At 31.7% G+C, this 18,079-nt stretch overlaps 1 protein-coding gene across 1 annotated transcript; it reads right to left on the reverse strand.

Annotated features, from left to right (window-relative positions):
* Window positions 1-12,484: 12,484 nt before the first annotated feature.
* Window positions 12,485-18,069, reverse strand: LOC118646465. Its single transcript, XM_036289440.1, has 3 exons — window positions 17,806-18,069; window positions 17,134-17,285; window positions 12,485-15,214 (listed from the first exon to the last, which is right to left on the reverse strand). The coding sequence occupies exons 2-3, from the start codon at window positions 17,258-17,260 to the stop codon at window positions 12,780-12,782; spliced, it is 2,562 nt and encodes an 853-aa protein (XP_036145333.1). The 5' UTR covers window positions 17,261-17,285; window positions 17,806-18,069; the 3' UTR covers window positions 12,485-12,779.
* Window positions 18,070-18,079: the final 10 nt, after the last annotated feature.

Below are 18,079 nucleotides of genomic sequence, written 5' to 3' on the forward strand. Positions count from 1 at the left end.
TATTGGAGTGCGTTGGGGTGAATAGGAGCATGTTGGGGCCAGAGAGAAGCCTGAGAGCGGCCACCGCGGCCTTTTTCGTGCGACCGAAATGTGGATGTAGCATCAGCGCCAAACGTGGATGTAGAACTATGTACCACATCCACTTTTCGATCCTGTCAATAAAATCGTTCGTTTGGTGTGCGTCCGTGCTACCTGGTTGTGTTCCGTGCTATGTAGACGAAATGACGGTAACAGAGTTATTGATTTTTCGTATGTGTGCGAGCGAGAAAATACAAGAGCGAACGAGACATTCAATAAGAACGAGCGAAACAGTAAAAGGAGCGAGCGAGAGATTATTAAGAACGAATGAGATAGTAATAGAAGTGAGCGAGATGAGAATAACAGCATGCTGAAGCCCAAGAATCGGATCGAGCTTCCTTGCACGTTGTTATTCTCATCTCGCTCGCCTCCCTTACTGTCTTGCTCACTCGCGTAATGCAAATATATATATTATGTTTTTGAGACCGACACCTTTTTTACTTAGAAAATTTAGAATATTAACAAATTATTATATTTAATATTTTTTATATACATCATTAATATGTCATTTTTAAAAATTAATTAAAATAAATTAAATAATTTGGTAATAATTTTGTTATTGTGTGGATTTTTTAAGCTTTAAAAATTTTGTAACAAATTGTTATAAACATATTTATTTTTAGCATAATCATCAAAGAGAGAGAACGACACAAAAAATGTTATACACATATTATAATATTTCTTTCGTTATTTTTTCCGATTAGCATAATTAGTTTGTACAGTCAATTTACAATAATTTGTTTATAAAAATTTGTTGCAAAATTGATTTTTTCAAGGTACTTTTTATATCAATTATAGTTTTTTACACTCTAGTCTTATTTTTAATAGTTATTTTTTGTTAACTTTATTAGTTTAGCTACAGGCTAGAACAATAAGTTACAACCCAGACAACACCCTTGTCAGAATGAAAACTTTAAGAAAACTTTTTTAAGAAAACATTTAGATATCTTGGAAATAATGTCAAAATGGTAACATTTACCAGAGACGTCTACTAAGAGAGGTCTTTAAGATATCTCATTGAAGAGTCTTACTTAACCCAGCAAACACAAAGTTACATGTAACGTGCCTGTTAGTTATAATTTCTCACTCAACAATGTAATTGTAATATAACACACGTGTTATATTACAATTACATTGTTGAGTGGGAAATTATAACTAACAGGCACGTTACATGTAACTTTGTGTTTGCTGGGTAAGTTTCTTAAAAATGTTATCCTTATGACATCAGTTAAATGATATCAGCTTGGTATCTCATAAAAGATATCACAATGCTGTCCGATTTTTGAGCCGTCCATGCGCGTCGTAGTTGACTCAGAAATCAGACAACACTAAGAGGTCTTTGAGATATCTAATTGAAGAGTCTCACTTAAGTTTCTTGAAAATGTTATCTTTATAACATCAGCTAAATGATATCAGCTTGATGTCTCATAAAAGATATCACAATGCTGTCCGATTTTTTAGCCGTCCATGCGCGTCGTAGTTGACTCAGAAATCAGACAACACTAAGAGGTCTTTGAGACATCTAATTGAAGAGTCTCATTTAAGTTTCTTGAAAATGTTATCTTTATAACATTAGCTAAATGATATCAGCTTGATGCCTCATAAAAGATATCACAACCCAGGTAGCAAGGTGACGTCTAATTGACGGCATTTTTTGGTCATTTTATGACGAACCAGACGTCATAATGTCGAGATAAAATGACGTCTAAATGTCGTAAAACTGACGTACATTTGTCTCATCTTAACGACGTCATATATTGACGTCAAAAATACGTCATTATTTTCATATTATTGACGTCATTTTCAAGAAGCTAGTATCGTACATTTGACGGTATTTTATTGTTATTTTTATGACAAAACATAGGTTTTTAGATTACATTTAATAAAGACGACATTTTAACGTCATTTTTATGACTATCCCAGGTAGTAAAAGCCATTATTTTGACGTTTTAGAAAATATTTCGGGTACATGTCCTATATATGCAGTACTTGCATTATGAAAATATCGAAATAACATAATTATAATGTAAAAAAAAATCTACGTTATTTCTCAACAAGCATCACGACCCACTACACCATAGTCACATTTGGAATTGCCTAACTTCCGCGGTCACCCATCCAACTCTGAACCGCCGTCGACGTTGCTTGACTTCGAAGATCGTACGCTACCTAGCCCTTTGTGATAATCCATGAACACTTGATGATCATGAATACATATTTGTTATAGATCAGTTCAATAGATGCGAGAAACATGAAACTTGTATAGTTAACTAATATTTTTATAAATAAATATAAATTTACAGTTTTTTTCCTGATTTTTACATATGCAAAATAATATGTGGAATAACTTATAGAAATATGTTTTTGCTTTGTTCTTTTGATAAAGCTAAATTATACCTCAGACAAAACGCAATATTTATAAAATATTGATAAAATATTTATAATATTTATTTAAATATTTTATAAATATTTATCCAAATATTTTATAAATATTTTTGTGGTCTTAGATTTGACAAATCATAAAGATTTATCATAAATATTATAAAAATATTTATGAAATATTTATAAATTTATTTACAAAATATTACTTATACAAATCTTTATCTTTTATTTACCATAAATATTATATAAAATATTTAATCTATATTTTAATATGTTGAATAAAGATTTTTTTCTTCGTATATATAAAATATGTGTAAAATATTTTTATAATATTTTGAAAAAATAAATATTAATAAATATTAATAAATATTTATCATAAATATTATGTGCTGCCTGGGATGATTCTAAAATATTGATAGTATTAATTATATAAAATATTATATTAATTTTAATAATGTTGTTTATTAACCAATCTTTAAATAATGATTAATAGTTATAGGTAGCAAGGTGTCGTCCACTAGACCTCAATAATTTGTCATTTGAGGTTAAATCGTCAATTATTACAAAGAATTATACCCAGACAACACGCTTGTCAGAATGAAAACTTTAAAAGAACTTTTTTAAGAAAACATTTAGATATCTTGGAAATGATGTCAAAATGGTAACATTTACCAGAGACGTCTACTAAGAGAGGTCTTTACCCAGACAGCACCAGATATCGTACGAATATTATACTCTCATACGTAATGTACTGTGATCATACCGAATATACGTAAAACATTCATATAACGTCTCAATAGAATGTCATTTTGATATATCCTCAAGATAAACTTAGAATATAGCGACTGAACTTCGCAACTCCTACGGAATATACTGAGATTATATCTAATATACTCAAAACATCCGTAAAATATCCTATGATATATCTCATGTATATCTATCACATATTTCCAAAATATCCGCGTAATATCGAAAGTGAATCATGTCAACGCTATCTATGATCTGTAACGTTACGCATTTTCGTCTGCCGTGTGATGCAGACACGTGGTGAAGTGTAGGGTGTGAACGTGCGAACACGAACTCACGGACAACGTGGTTTTCTCAGGAATTACGCCCAGATAACTCTGGTATGTACATAAGATATAATATAGTAACGTAAACTATAATAATATATATATATTGTATATATACATATATTATTTAGGTTATAACCTACAATTATCTGAGCATAATTTCCCAAAGCACCCCAGCGTATTCAACAGATATTACGCTTCATTTTTTGCGATAGCTTCCTGATGTGCGAAATGATTAATTCCTCTTCTTATTTCTTCTTGCTAATTCTGTATGTTTAATTCCTTGTTTCTTATTCCTCTCATTATGCATGAGCCCATATAATGTGAACATACTGTAGACATATTGTGAATATACTGAAGATATACTTTAGACATACGTATAACATTCTTAAGATATATTCGGTATATTCTCATAAACTGCCAGCGAAATTCTATGGGATAAGGCAACGCGGACATAGTACGTTATGAGTATATACTCGCCATATCACAGACGTATCTCTAATATTATACGAATATTGCAATATACTTTCGCAATATCCTATTATCGTTCTCATAATCTACATGTGCTGTCTGGGTAAGATATCTCATTGAAGAGTCTTACTTAACCCAGCAAACACAAAGTTACATGTAACGTGCCTGTTAGTTATAATTTCTCACTCAACAATGTAATTGTAATATAACACACGTGTTATATTACAATTACATTGTTGAGTGGGAAATTATAACTAACAGGCACGTTACATGTAACTTTGTGTTTGCTGGGTAAGTTTCTTAAAAATGTTATCCTTATGACATCAGTTAAATGATATCAGCTTGGTATCTCATAAAAGATATCACAATGCTGTCCGATTTTTGAGCCGTCCATGCGCGTCGTAGTTGACTCAGAAATCAGACAACACTAAGAGGTCTTCGAGATATCTAATTGAAGAGTCTCATTTAAGTTTCTTGAAAATGTTATCTTTATAGCATCAGCTAAATGATATCAGCTTGATGTCTCATAAAAGATATCACAATGCTGTCCGATTTTTGAGCCGTCCATGCGCGTCGTAGTTGACTCAGAAATCAGACAACACTAAGAGGTCTTTGAGACATCTAATTGAAGAGTCTCATTTAAGTTTCTTGAAAATGTTATTTTTATAACATTAGCTAAATGATATCAGCTTGATGTCTCATAAAAGATAGCACAATGCTGTCCGATTTTTGAGCCGTCCATGCGCGTTGTAGTTGACTCATAAATTAGATAACATTATAATATTTTAAATGAGAAATTCATTTGATATTATTTAAAAATTATTATAAAGATAATGCCCACATAGAAATTGACATCCAGTGGATGTCCAATGGACGTCCATTAAACCTCCATAGATCCATGGGACGTCTATATCCATGGTGGAAGTCAGATGGACGTCCATTAGAGGTCTAGTAAACTTCCTTAGCTCCATTGGAGGTTTACCTTCATGGCGGAAGTTAGGTAGACGTCCATTAGGGATCCAGTAAACTTCCATGGCTCCATTGAAGGATTACCTCCATGGCGGAAGTTAGACAGACGTCCATTAGAGGTCTAGTAAACGTCCATGGCTCCATTGGAGGTTTACCTCCATGGTGGAAGTTAGATAGACATCCATTAGGGATCCATTAAACATCCATAGCTCCATTGGATGTTTTCTTCCATAGTGGAAGTTAGATGGATGTCTATTAGGGATCCACTAAACTTCCATAGCTCTATGGAACATTATTTCCATGATGGAAGTTATACAGACGTCCATTAAGGATCCATTAAACTTCCATAGCTCTATGGAACATTTATTTTCATGGTAAAAGTTACCCAGACAACACGCTTGTCAGAATGAAAACTTTAAGAGAACTTTTTTAAGAAAACATTTAGATATCTTGGAAATGATGTCCAAATGGTAACATTTATCAGAGACGTCTACTAAGATAGGTCTTTGAGATATCTCATGGAAGAGTTTCATTTAAGTTTCTTGAAAATGTTATCCTTATGATATCACAGCTAAATGATATCAGCTTAATATCTCATAAAAGATATCACAATGCTGTCCGATTTTTGAGCCGTCCATGCGCGTCGTAGTTGACTCAGAAATCAGACAACACTATAGCATCCTGAATGAGAGATCTATTTGATATTTAAAAAAATTATCATAAAGATAATGTTTTCCAAAATAACGGTTTGTCTACAATTACTGCGCACAAAAAAATGCACAAAATCTAAATTTATCATGTACTGAATACAAAAACAGAATAATAAACTATTCAATTTTTCTTAAAATATATGATTTATATAGTTAAAATTATCTAATTAACCATTTGAACGCTTCAAAGTATTAATGCTAAATAGATCGCAATTTCCATCAAATTATTAAGGTTATGGAAAAAGATAAATTTAACAATGAAATTAATAAGTAAATAAATTAATGCTATTTATTTTTAATGTTTTGCAAAATTTAATTGCTTTTATAAAAAATAATATAATTGCGTCAGTTTATAACATATATGTATATGTAGACAATAACAAGTACCCATATCGATGAGTCAAATTGGCATAGCAGATATAGTACAAGGTTTGTAATCCTAAGGTCCCGGGTTCAAAACCAGAGGCAAGTAAGAATAAAATAAAATAATTTAATTTAAATTTAATTAATTAATAAAAATTTGTCCTAAATTTAGTATGTACTGTTGATAAAAATAATTTAAAAGAAATAAAATTTTTATTTTAAATTTTTATTTTGTCAATCATCCATCGAGGCTCCGTGAAGCCTCTATTAATTATCCACGAAACGTCCGTAAGTCATCCATCGAGGCTCCGTGAAGCCTCTGTTAATGATCCACACAACGTCTAATAGACCTCTTTGACGACCTCTATTGAAGGTCTAATAGACGTCCACAGTGCGGAACTGTGGATTTCTAATGGCTCTATATAGGACGTCTAATGGACGTCCACTGGAAGTTTAAACTTCCATGGCAGACGTCCATTAGACGTCTACTGGAGGTTTCATTTCTATGTGGGTGTTTTCAAAAATAACGGTTTGCCTACAACTACTGTGCACAAAAAATGCACAAAATCTAAATTTATCATGTACTAAACAAAAACAGAATAATAAAAACCATCTAATTAACCATTTGAACGCTTCAAACTATTAATGCTAAAAATAGATCGCAATTTCCATCAAATTATTAAGGCTATGGAAAAAGATAAATTTAACAATATGAAATTAATAAGTAAATAAATTAATGCTATTTATTTCTAATGTTTTGCAAAATTTAATTGCTTTTATAAAAAATAATATAATTGCGTCAGTTTGTAACATATTGGTATTATATGTATAAGACAATAACAAGTACCTATATCGATAAGTCAAATTGGCGTAGCAGATAGAGTACAAGCTTCGTCATCCTAAGGTTCCGGGTTCAAACCTACCAGCGGCAAGTAAAAATAAAATAATTTAATTTAAATTTAATTAATCAATAAAAATTTGTCCTAAATTTAGTATGTTACTGTTGATAAAAATAATTTAAAAAAAATGAATTTTTATTTTATTTTTTTATCTTTAGTTGCAGTTCAAAAATATCTGATTTAAGAAACCTTTTAGATATCTGATTTAAGAAATTTTTTAGATATCCGATTTAAGAAATTTTTTAGATATCCGATTTAAGAAATCTTCTGTTCCAGATCAACGTTTTCAACATATACATCTTGATTTAATTGGACCTCTTCCTGTCTGTTAAGGTTTTCGGTATTGTCTTACTATGATTGATCGGTTCTCCAGATGGCCTGAAGCTGTTCCTTTATCTGAAGTCACTGCTGATATTGTTTCTACGGCCTTTTATTCACACTGGGTTGCAAGATACGGTGCTCCATTTACAGTCACTACGGACCAAGGTCCTAGTTATGGGAAAGATTTCCCTATTCTATCTTATACTTATGAAATAAATAGACTTTGTAAAGTTATACGTGTTTACTAATATCAAGCTTACAAATGAATAATTAATTTCTTTTTTTAATAAACAACATTCCTTTTTTTAGTATCTAAGAAACATAAATTGCTTGAAATTAGTTTGATAACAAATAAATAAAGAAACTAGAAAATAACTAAAAATGGGGAATAAATCGCAAGGGCTGCCACAGTACTCCCTCCCCAGCGACGTTCTACGTTGCGAAACAAACCTTCTTCTTGGGACCACAGTATGTTCTTAAAGGTCGAGAAGGCAAAACTGAAGGAATGAATGAAGTGGCAGGAAAAGAAACAGCAAGATGATCCAGAGGAATTTCCTTGGGTAAAAAGGCTGGTTTGAGACGTTCCGTGGAGACGTTAACAATTTTACCTGCAAAATCAATAGTAAAAAGGTATTCATTAACACGTTTAACAACACGAAAAGGGCCAGAATAAGGTGGTTGAAGTGATTTCTTTAAACAATCTTCTCTGAGCCAAACATGAGAACAATCAGACAAAGCAGGATGATGAAAAGGAGTAGTTTTACAATGATGAGCAGTAGGTCTGGATTTAATCAATCTCATATGTTCTCTATGTTTTTCAATAAAAATTTCAGGATCCGCAGGCAAATCTTCATCAATGAAAAATTCTCCAGGTAAACGAAGAGTAGATCCATAAAGCATTTCAGCAGGAGAAGCTTGTAAATCTTCTTTAAAACAAGTCCGAAGTCCAAGTAAAACGGAGGGTAAAACTTCAATCCAATTATTCTTAGCATGACACATGATAGCACTCTTCAAGGTACGATGCCATCTTTCCAGAATTCCATTAGAAGCAGGATGATAAGCAGAAGTTCTGACACGCTCACAGCCAATAAGATTAGTAAGAGCTTTAAATAAAGCAGCCTCAAATTGAGGACCTTGGTCCGTAGTGACTGTAAAAGGAGCACCGTATCTTGCAACCCAGTGTGAATAAAAGGCCGTAGAAACAATATCAGCAGTGACTTCAGATAAAGGAACAGCTTCAGGCCATCTGGAGAACCGATCAATCATAGTAAGACAATACCGAAAACCTTGACAGACAGGAAGAGGTCCAATTAAATCAAGATGTATATGTTGAAAACGTTGATCTGGAACAGAAATCTTGACAGGTAAATTTTTGTTATGTCTTGAAATCTTGGAACGCTGACAAGAAAGACAAGATCTTGACCATTCTTTAATGTCTTTTTTAATTGAAGGCCAAACAAATTTTTGTTGAATTTATTTTAAAGTCGCTCTACCACTAGGATGAGCCAAACCGTGAACAATATCAAAAATTCTTCTTCGTAAACGTAAAGGAACATAAGGACGAATATTCTCAGTGGAACAATCACAAAATATAGGTGAAATTGAACCAGTAAGAATTAATTTTTGTAACTTAAGAGAAGAGTTGTTAAAAAGAGATTTAAGTTCTTCATCTTCCTTTTGAAAGTTAGCAAGATCTTCAAGAGAAACAATGACAGGCAAAGAAATAGCATTAATTCTTGAAAATAAATCAGCAACAATAGGAACTTGATAATAAGCCTTGACCAAGTCAATTTTAGAAAATATATTCTTACCATGTAATCCCATTGTTAAATCTTGAATATGTGGGAGAGGGTAACGGTCAGGAACAGTGATAGCATTAAGAGCACGATAATCTCCACAAAGTCTCCAGGAATTATCATTTTTAGGGACCATGTGCAGTGGAGAAGACCAACAGCTACTAGAAGGCCTACAAATACGTACCTTGCTCAATCATAAGGTTAAATTCTTCACGAGCAAATTTAAGCTTCTCAGGAGAAAGTCTTCGTGGAGTAACAGAAATAGGAGGTCCTCTTGTAACAATATGATGTTCAACTTGATGTAACTTGTTGGAAGTCAAAGGTGCAAAATGCGTTAATTCAGGAAATCTTGCAAGGATTTTATGGTAAGGTGAGTCAGGAGAAGTAGTGCAAATCGACAAGTAATTAACATTAGACAGTTTCCCTTTAAATGACAATCCAGTAACACTGTCTAAAAGTTTTTTATTCTTGATGTCGATTAAAATCCCGTAATGACTCAAAAAGTCAGCTCCTAAAATAGGGCGTTGAATATCCGCGACACAAAATTTCCATTTAAAATTTCTGCGCAGTCCAAGATTTAAAACTAAGGTTTTAACTCCATAGGTATTAATCCTGGATCCATTAGCAGCAAACAGTTTAAAAGAAGAAATTATTTATTCATTTGTAAGCTTGATATTAGTAAACACGTATAACTTTACAAAGTCTATTTATTTCATAAGTATAAGATAGAATAGGGAAATCTTTCCCATAACTGGTGACCCCGACGTGATTGAAAAGACAAGCCTGTCAAAGAATCGTGTTTACGTTTTGGCTCTCCTGACGATTGTCGTGCACGAAATTTGAAATCTTTCTTCGAGATGCCTGTTGAACGTTCTCCTGTGTCTTCTCCTGGGACATCGACTGAACAACCTCAAGAACATCTGCTTCTGGAAACGAAGGATCAACATGATGTTAACCGGACTCTCTTTTCTGATCAACATTCATCAGCTATACGAGGTGACACCCAAGAAATTCACTCGAATGAATTCCGTCTTTTGAAATTGCCATCTTTTTGGCATAAACAACCGAAACTTTGGTTTGCTCAATTGGAAAGTGAATTTTTAATATATAGAATTCGTTCTGATGATGTTAAATATAATTCGTTATACGTCACCTTGATGAACAAGCTTTAGTAGCTGTTGCTGAGATTGTTGAAAATCCTCCAGAGCGAGATAAATATCTTTATTTAAAAAATGTACTTATAAATCGATTTTCTGATTCTGAGGAGAAAAGGTTACGTCAATTATTAGCTGGAATTGAATTAAATGATAAAAAGCCGACGGAATTGCTTCGAGAACTTAAACAATTAGCTGGAAATGCTATTTCTGAGAATATTCTCCATTCGATCTGGCTTCAAAGATTACCTCTTAGAGTTCAAGCTACTTTAGCTGTTGTTGATGAAGCTCCTTTAATCAAGCTTGCTGAATTGGCTGATAAGATTTTGGAGAGAGATTCGGGCTTACAAATTGCCGCTGTAACTTCTACACCTGAATCTGGTTCCTCTAGTTTAGCTGATTTGGAGCGTAGAATTTCCGCTTTAGAAGTTAAACGCTATAGAAGCAGATCGAGATCTAGATTTAATTATAACAAGAGATTTAGATCAAATTCTCGGAATAAGTATTTCAAGAATGATAAATCTGATAAATCTGATAAATCAGATAAAGTGCCTACTTGTTTTTATCATAAGAAATTTGGTGATAAAGCTCAAAAATGTACAATACCTTGTGCTATGTCTAAAGCTTTTACTGCAAATCCGGAAAACTGATTTTGCCGTTGAGTCATGAGGCAGATTGTGACGGTTTACCTTGTAGTCGCCTCATTGTTACTGATAAAACTTCATTACTCAATTTTCTTGTTGATACCGGAGCTGACATTTCATTGATTCCTAAAAGATTAGCTCAGTTTTCTCAATCTTCTTCATCTTTTAAACTGTTTGCTGCTAATGGATCCAGGATTAATACCTATGGAGTTAAAACCTTAGTTTTAAATCTTGGACTGCGCAGAAATTTTAAATGGAAATTTTGTGTCGCGGATATTCAACGCCCTATTTTAGGAGCTGACTTTTTGAGTCATTACGGGATTTTAATCGACATCAAGAATAAAAAACTTTTAGACAGTGTTACTGGATTGTCATTTAAAGGGAAACTGTCTAATGTTAATCACTTGTCGATTTGCACTACTTCTCCTGACTCACCTTACCATAAAATCCTTGCAAGATTTCCTGAATTAACGCATTTTGCACCTTTGACTTCCAACAAGTTACATCAAGTTGAACATCCATTATAGTAGAAGATGAGGAAAATATGTGGATCAATCAAATTAATCTTGAAAACGATCTCATTGTAAATGATAGACGAATTAGTGCATATTTGTTGAGGAGTCTTAAGATATGGGGAATAGGACATGTAAGTGGACAGAAAATTAATGAATTATTACAAATCCTAAGTGTTGTCTTCCCAGAACTTCCAAAAGACTACAGATCTCTTCTAAGTACTCCTCGAAGCATACCTGTAAAAAATATTGGAAATGGACAATTGTGGTACAAGCCCAGCAAACGAAAAAAGATTGAAAAGAATTGGAATGGGATTGCCAGAAATTCAATTAAGAACTTTCCGAATTCCATTTTGTCAAAAAAAGGGATTGAAATGGTTTTTAATACCATGGAATTCTTTATTTCGGAAAGAATTTGTCTTTCTTGAATCCCATCCAATTACGACACAAAAAACATAACGGAATGAATACCACTGAATGCCAAGTTAGGGATTGGAAAGTTTCATCATGAATTCCATTGAATACCATTGATTCCGTGAACGAAATGAATACCATTGAATGCCAAATTAAGAATTAAAAATTTTCGTATTGAATTCCATCTATTCTGACAATGAAATGAATACCATTGAATGCCAAATTAAGAATTAAAAATCTCCGTATTGAATTCCGTCTATTCTGACAATGAAATGAATACCATTGAATGTCAAGTTAGGAATTAAAAATTTCCGTATTGAATTCCATTGATTTCCGTCTATTCTGACAATAAAATGAATACCATTGAATGCCAAATTTGGAAATCAAAATGTATATATCGAATTCCATTGAATTCCGGCGATGTTTACAACAGAACAAATTCCATTTTATTCTAATTAAGAATAAAAAACAAGTATACGTTAAATTCCTAGTTCTATCCCATCATTATTTAAATCTATATTATATATTGTCATCCCCTATCACTTATAAAATTGAAAGTCATTCTTATAAATTAATTATAATTTCAAAGTTCCATATTAGTTAAATTTTTGATATTTTTGGGATAAACAGACTAATGTAAAACACTTTTTTTTAAATACTAAATAATGGATATTGTTACATTAAAATAAAACGTTTTATTTACAAAAATTATATTAAAATATTTTTATTGCAATTATATATACAATTATATGTACAATTAAGTTGACAATAAAATAAATTATATTATCTTTCGTTTTTTAGCGTACAGCGTGACCTCGATGAGAATTGTATTTTTACCTACTCCGAGTAACCAAAGCATGTAAAGTCATATAAGACATAGTGTTTTTTAAAATAATATTAAGTATTATAATACACATTCTTACAATAAATAACATTATCAATTTTACATAAAATTATTGATTTAAGATAATTTAAAAAAATAAAAAGTTTTAATTAATCAGCCTCGAATACATTAGGCATTGAACAAACATACATTTGTTCTCCAATGTCTACTAGAACCATCTTTGAAGCAACCTCGACTATTGACACTAAAAATTGATTACTTGTTGTTAGCGATCTTATCTTCCACATATGTGGTATTTCAATTTCTCCAAGAATTACCTTCTCTAAAAGCAATTCACTGACATTGAAATAACATCCAGTATCGGGAAAACTGATTATTTCTAAAATTTGTGCAATTTTCTTTGATTTTAGCTGAATAATACTATTATTCCATCTTTTGGACCGCGTGTAATTTTTAGTTTGGTATAATTGGTTATTATACACACATTTCTCATATTTTACGCCTCCAGCTGTGTATACATCTGCAAAATATTTGCCCGATCCAAAAAAAGTTACACCCTCTGTAACTTCTACGTTTACAGTTGACCGATTGCCACAAAATAGTTTATCACAATAAATTTTTACATTATTCGGTAAAGAATTAGTAGCTACGCCTACTCGATATGACATAACTTGCAATGATTTTTTGGCCATTTGTTGCTCTACTCCCTTTGGCCCGTTGACTAGTTGCTTCAAAACAAAAATGTTACTTTCATACGGGAAAACCGATGTCGCCCAAAGAGGTCCTGATTTTCTAACAGATTGAACGCAATGAAGAATAGAATGAACATTATATCGCATTGCAATCGTTCCATACAAATTTTCAAAATCTGCTACAAACTTCAAGAGATCTACTTCGCACTGATCCAGTTCAGAATGCGAGATTGAGGTCTTTTGTAAAATATACACGCTTTTGACAAATAGTACGTAATGTTCGAGATTTTTCTTTGGCACTAAATCCATACAAACAGGTATAGAGTAATATAACAACCATGACTTCCAATCTTTTGCTTTAAAATTACTATAATTAGTCATTGATTGCGGCAACTTCCGCAAATCGCGAGGAGGTTGAATTCTACATAATCTTTCGTTAATGATTTTCCTTGCATCGCGACTTAGAATTTTTATAAATAAGTCCCATATGTGTTTTGTTACGCCTAAAATGACTGTATGCATGCAATCAAGCGGAAAACCCCACACCATATCAAAATTTGATAATGATGCAAGTACCGAAGCTCCCTTCACTCCTCGACTTTGTAATCCAGTTTTAGCCGATACTTGCACATCATATAAATGAGTTTTATGAGTTCTTAACTCGGATTCTTGGTACTTGAAAGGATAACGCATAGCAGAAATATATAGCCCAGGATGATAACAGTAGCTACACCCAAAATATCCATTATATTGTATTCTATTTTGGACTACTGGTCGAGCTACAGAATCCATTGAACAACATAAAACAGTCGGCGCATATGAGATACAAACATTATCAACCGTTATGCCAAGATCGACACCGTCTTTACGTAATCGATTAATTTGTTTAATGAACTCCGTAATGTATGTATTCATAAGTCGAGGAGTCGGCTCATGTTCAACAATCATGATACCTACCATCAATACATATTTAAAGCGCATTGTTGGTGGTAAATCATTGAAAATGAGTTGAAGAGGCCAAAAACTTCGTTTTGACTTATGAAATAATGGCGCTCCATCAGTATTAATATTACATGTTAAAGAAGTGGGATAGTCCATAATCATTTTACGATATAATTCCCCGTCGCTTATATCACTAATATCTCTACTTTCTTGTGTAACGCGCCGAGCATTAATTTTTTCAATCAAAGCATTCCGAACATTTTTATCCTGCATAAGTAAATCTAATTGGTACCGTAAATCTATAGATAAAAACATATTTGTGCTTGACAAACTTATATTGTGTTTATGATTGCAAAACTCGCACAATATTTGATTCGCCTCAAAATGTTTCTTTGTTGTAGAATATAATTTGCTGTAACAATTAGTGCAATAATAATGATAAGTTATTATATTATCCGGTGGGTTGATTTGCTTCGCGAATCTATGATTTGATATATTAATATTACGAAAAGCTGGTCCAGCACATATATGAAGAAGTTCCATTATAGATTTGCGCGCTTCATTTGACGCACGATATCGCAAACAGTGCCCAGCTACCATCGAGACAACATCATCTACACTTAAACCCGCCGCCGGAAACATTATTGCACTACCTGTGCGTGTATGAAATTCTTCATTTCGCACGTCTAAATCATCTTCATTTTCTTCTTCAATGTCATCAACACTCCCAGTGACACTTCCTGCATCCGACGTATTTTCATCAAATGCCATTTCTTCGTAAGATGCATGTACCCATTTTTGATCTTCAAATGAGATATTCTCTTGCACACATTGTGCAGATTGTGGTATTGTATTTTCGTGACTAACACCAGCACTGCCAATGACTTCTTGTTCAAATATTCCAGCGTTACAAAGCTGATTCGAACACGATGGTTCACAATCAGTAATCCCTACGAGGAACACAAGATATGTATTATTATACTCTTGAAAAGCCATTAATATGACACACAAAAGATATTGAAAAATTACTAAAATAAAGATATATATTTCATTGCAATACATCAAATTAAACAAGAAATATTTTTGTTTCAAAATTAATGATATAATGATATTAATTTATAATAATAACTAATTGCGTAATTAATTCGGAGTAAACAGCTATGGTTTAACAAATCAAAACGTATATATTTCATTAAATTTTAAATAAATTTGTAGATCTCCAAAATTCACAAAAACATGATTACGATAAACATCGTTCTAAATTGATTGAAATTTATTTCATGTAAAATCCAAAATAAAGTATTTTTGATTTGTCTGAAATCTTTCTTCTAATCTTTTTTTCGCAATAATTATAAAAAAATCTATTTTTTGTTACAATTGATTTTTGCAATATTAACCGTTACTATAGCTGACTAATTAATCTCTTCAATATTTTCTCTGCAGTATCTTAAAGAGTTATCTTTTATTTTTATATAGCGTTCTTCTTTATTTACGTTTATTTTTTTCGCCGAACTGTAAGAGTTTTAAGAAGGAAACTTTTTAAGGTAAATCCTGTAGTGTACACAAAGAACTGGGCTAGTGCTCACATAAACTGTATATATTTTAAGGAGTTTTTGAAGTGACTGATTTTGAATCAGATTTGCAAAATTAATTTGTTTAAGCAAATTGTTATAAATTATTTGTTTAAACAATTTCTTTAAACAAGTTATTGCAAAATTCTTTTTTTGAACTTGTACTTATATATGTAATTTTTTTATAATTTTTTCCTAGAACATAATTTTGATTTTTTTAAAATTAAATTTTGCAATAAAACTTTTACAACCCGGTAAAAAAATTGTACGCAAATAAAAATGCTTTATAAAAATGAAAAATAGCTCTTTAAGGTACCGCATAAAAAATATTACAAAAATTAATTAGTCGGCTACAATAACAATTTAAATATGATAAAAATAACTGCTCATAAACCTCCTTTTTTTATTTTATGATAATACAAGACAGTATCACATTTTGCACCTGGAAAATATTTATTATTACAAAAATATTTATAATTACAGCCCAAAGTATTACAATTTTTTAATTTATGTACTTTATATGATACACGTGAAAATATACTGTAGTAAAGTAAAATTAATAAATTCTTGTCATAGTATTTAGAGTTTGTGAACAAAACTATGATACTAACTTCATATATTAATATGAAAAAATAAATTTTATTGTCAAGGCACAGCATAGAATTGAATACTAAAATCCTGGCTAAAGTATTATTTTTCTCAATAAACTTTCTTTACAGTTTTTCGAGGAGAGGAGGAATATAGATGCTAGTTAGCATCAAAAATATTAAATTGCTTGTCAATTTATTTTGTGACATTACGTTCCAGCTTTATGTAAGGACAGTGTTTTAAGACCAACAAATATGCGGCGCTCAGTTCGCGTGAGCTATGTTTCGTATATAAATTCACACAAATAATTAATAGGCACTAAGAACCACCATAGATTTTCTGCAGACCAACATAGGTATTTCTATATATCCTTGTTTGAATACTAGATATTGTCACTAAGTTTGATTCTTATCCAGCATTGGCTCTAATAATAAATATTTCCTTGTTCCCAAATTGAGAATGTCATACTGTCCTATATATATTTTCATATATAATATTATACAAATTTTCTTTTTACTTAAAAAAATAATAACTTGATCAACAAACACAAAAAACATTGTAATGTCTTGGAATAAAAAGTCATCATACAGCAGATAAAAGGTATTTATGAAGAACGCGATAAAGAAAAGGTGATAATAAACAAGTGCCCAAAAGTTAGAAGTTCATTACTTATTATAATAAAATTGAAATAAGTTGAAATAATATTAAACCTGTGCGTTCATCTACACGACGTAACATTGCGTCGTATTTCTGTTTCCATTTCTTATATGTAGCTTTCGATACCATGTCCTTGTTGAAGTTTCTTTGTAACCATAGTTTGTATCTTTTTCTTTCCATGTTGTATTCAGTGTTTCAATATTCACTGCAATTCAATGCAACAAACAAAATTAGCAATATACAACAGTATTTTACTACATCAATTTTACAACAAAAACACAGATAAAAATATTAATTAATTTTATGACAAAACTATAAAAGACTACAAATGTTTTGAATTAATTTGCATACATTTCAACACATTGTTACGTTCAAGTAAAGTGAAAAAATAATGCATGTTTATGGCATATGAAAGAGATTGATTAGGTTTATTTATTCGCTTGAAATAAAACATAAAGAAATAAAGCCTCTATAAAAAGTGCAAAAGCATATATTTGTTACATATGTGCAAAGGCCTCACTATGCAAAACAAGTTGATTTTTATTGTAAAGCAGGATTGATAAAGTGTGTTGCTCACGAGCTTTCCTCTTTTTCTCTTTCTTCTACCTTATTCGAATGAAAGAGAGAAAGAATTACTCGCGAGCAACATTTCGTCAGACCTATTGTAAAGTTATGTACATATATACAATAACGTTGATACTTATTAAAATGATAAAAAATCTTACCTTGAATACCGTAAAATGATCTCTGCTATCTGCTTCCAATGACTGCGTATAATTTTAATGGAAGATGTACATACAGGTTAGCAATGCAGTCTTTCAAAATCTGAATGTCACATACTTCAAACGCAAATATTCGAAAGTCACAGAAATATGTGACTTCTTTCCGCGAATGCACTGCACAAGACGTAAATCACGTAGTTACGTATTATAAATTACGTATTACACAATATAACCTGAGTCAGCAACAGGTATAAATATCAACGGCCGCCTCGTGGCG

The sequence above is a fragment of the Monomorium pharaonis genome, chromosome 7 (assembly GCF_013373865.1).
Source record: "Monomorium pharaonis isolate MP-MQ-018 chromosome 7, ASM1337386v2, whole genome shotgun sequence".
In the NCBI taxonomy this organism is placed as follows: domain Eukaryota; kingdom Metazoa; phylum Arthropoda; class Insecta; order Hymenoptera; family Formicidae; genus Monomorium; species Monomorium pharaonis.

Coding starts and splice junctions, on each gene's coding strand:
- LOC118646465 (XM_036289440.1), bottom strand. CDS start 17,260: ATGGAAAGAAAAAGATACAAACTATGGTTACAAAGAAACTTCAACAAG. Junction 15,215..17,133: donor TCGTGTAGATGAACGCACAG/GTTTAATATTAT, acceptor TGTTCCTCGTAG/GGATTACTGATTGTGAACCA.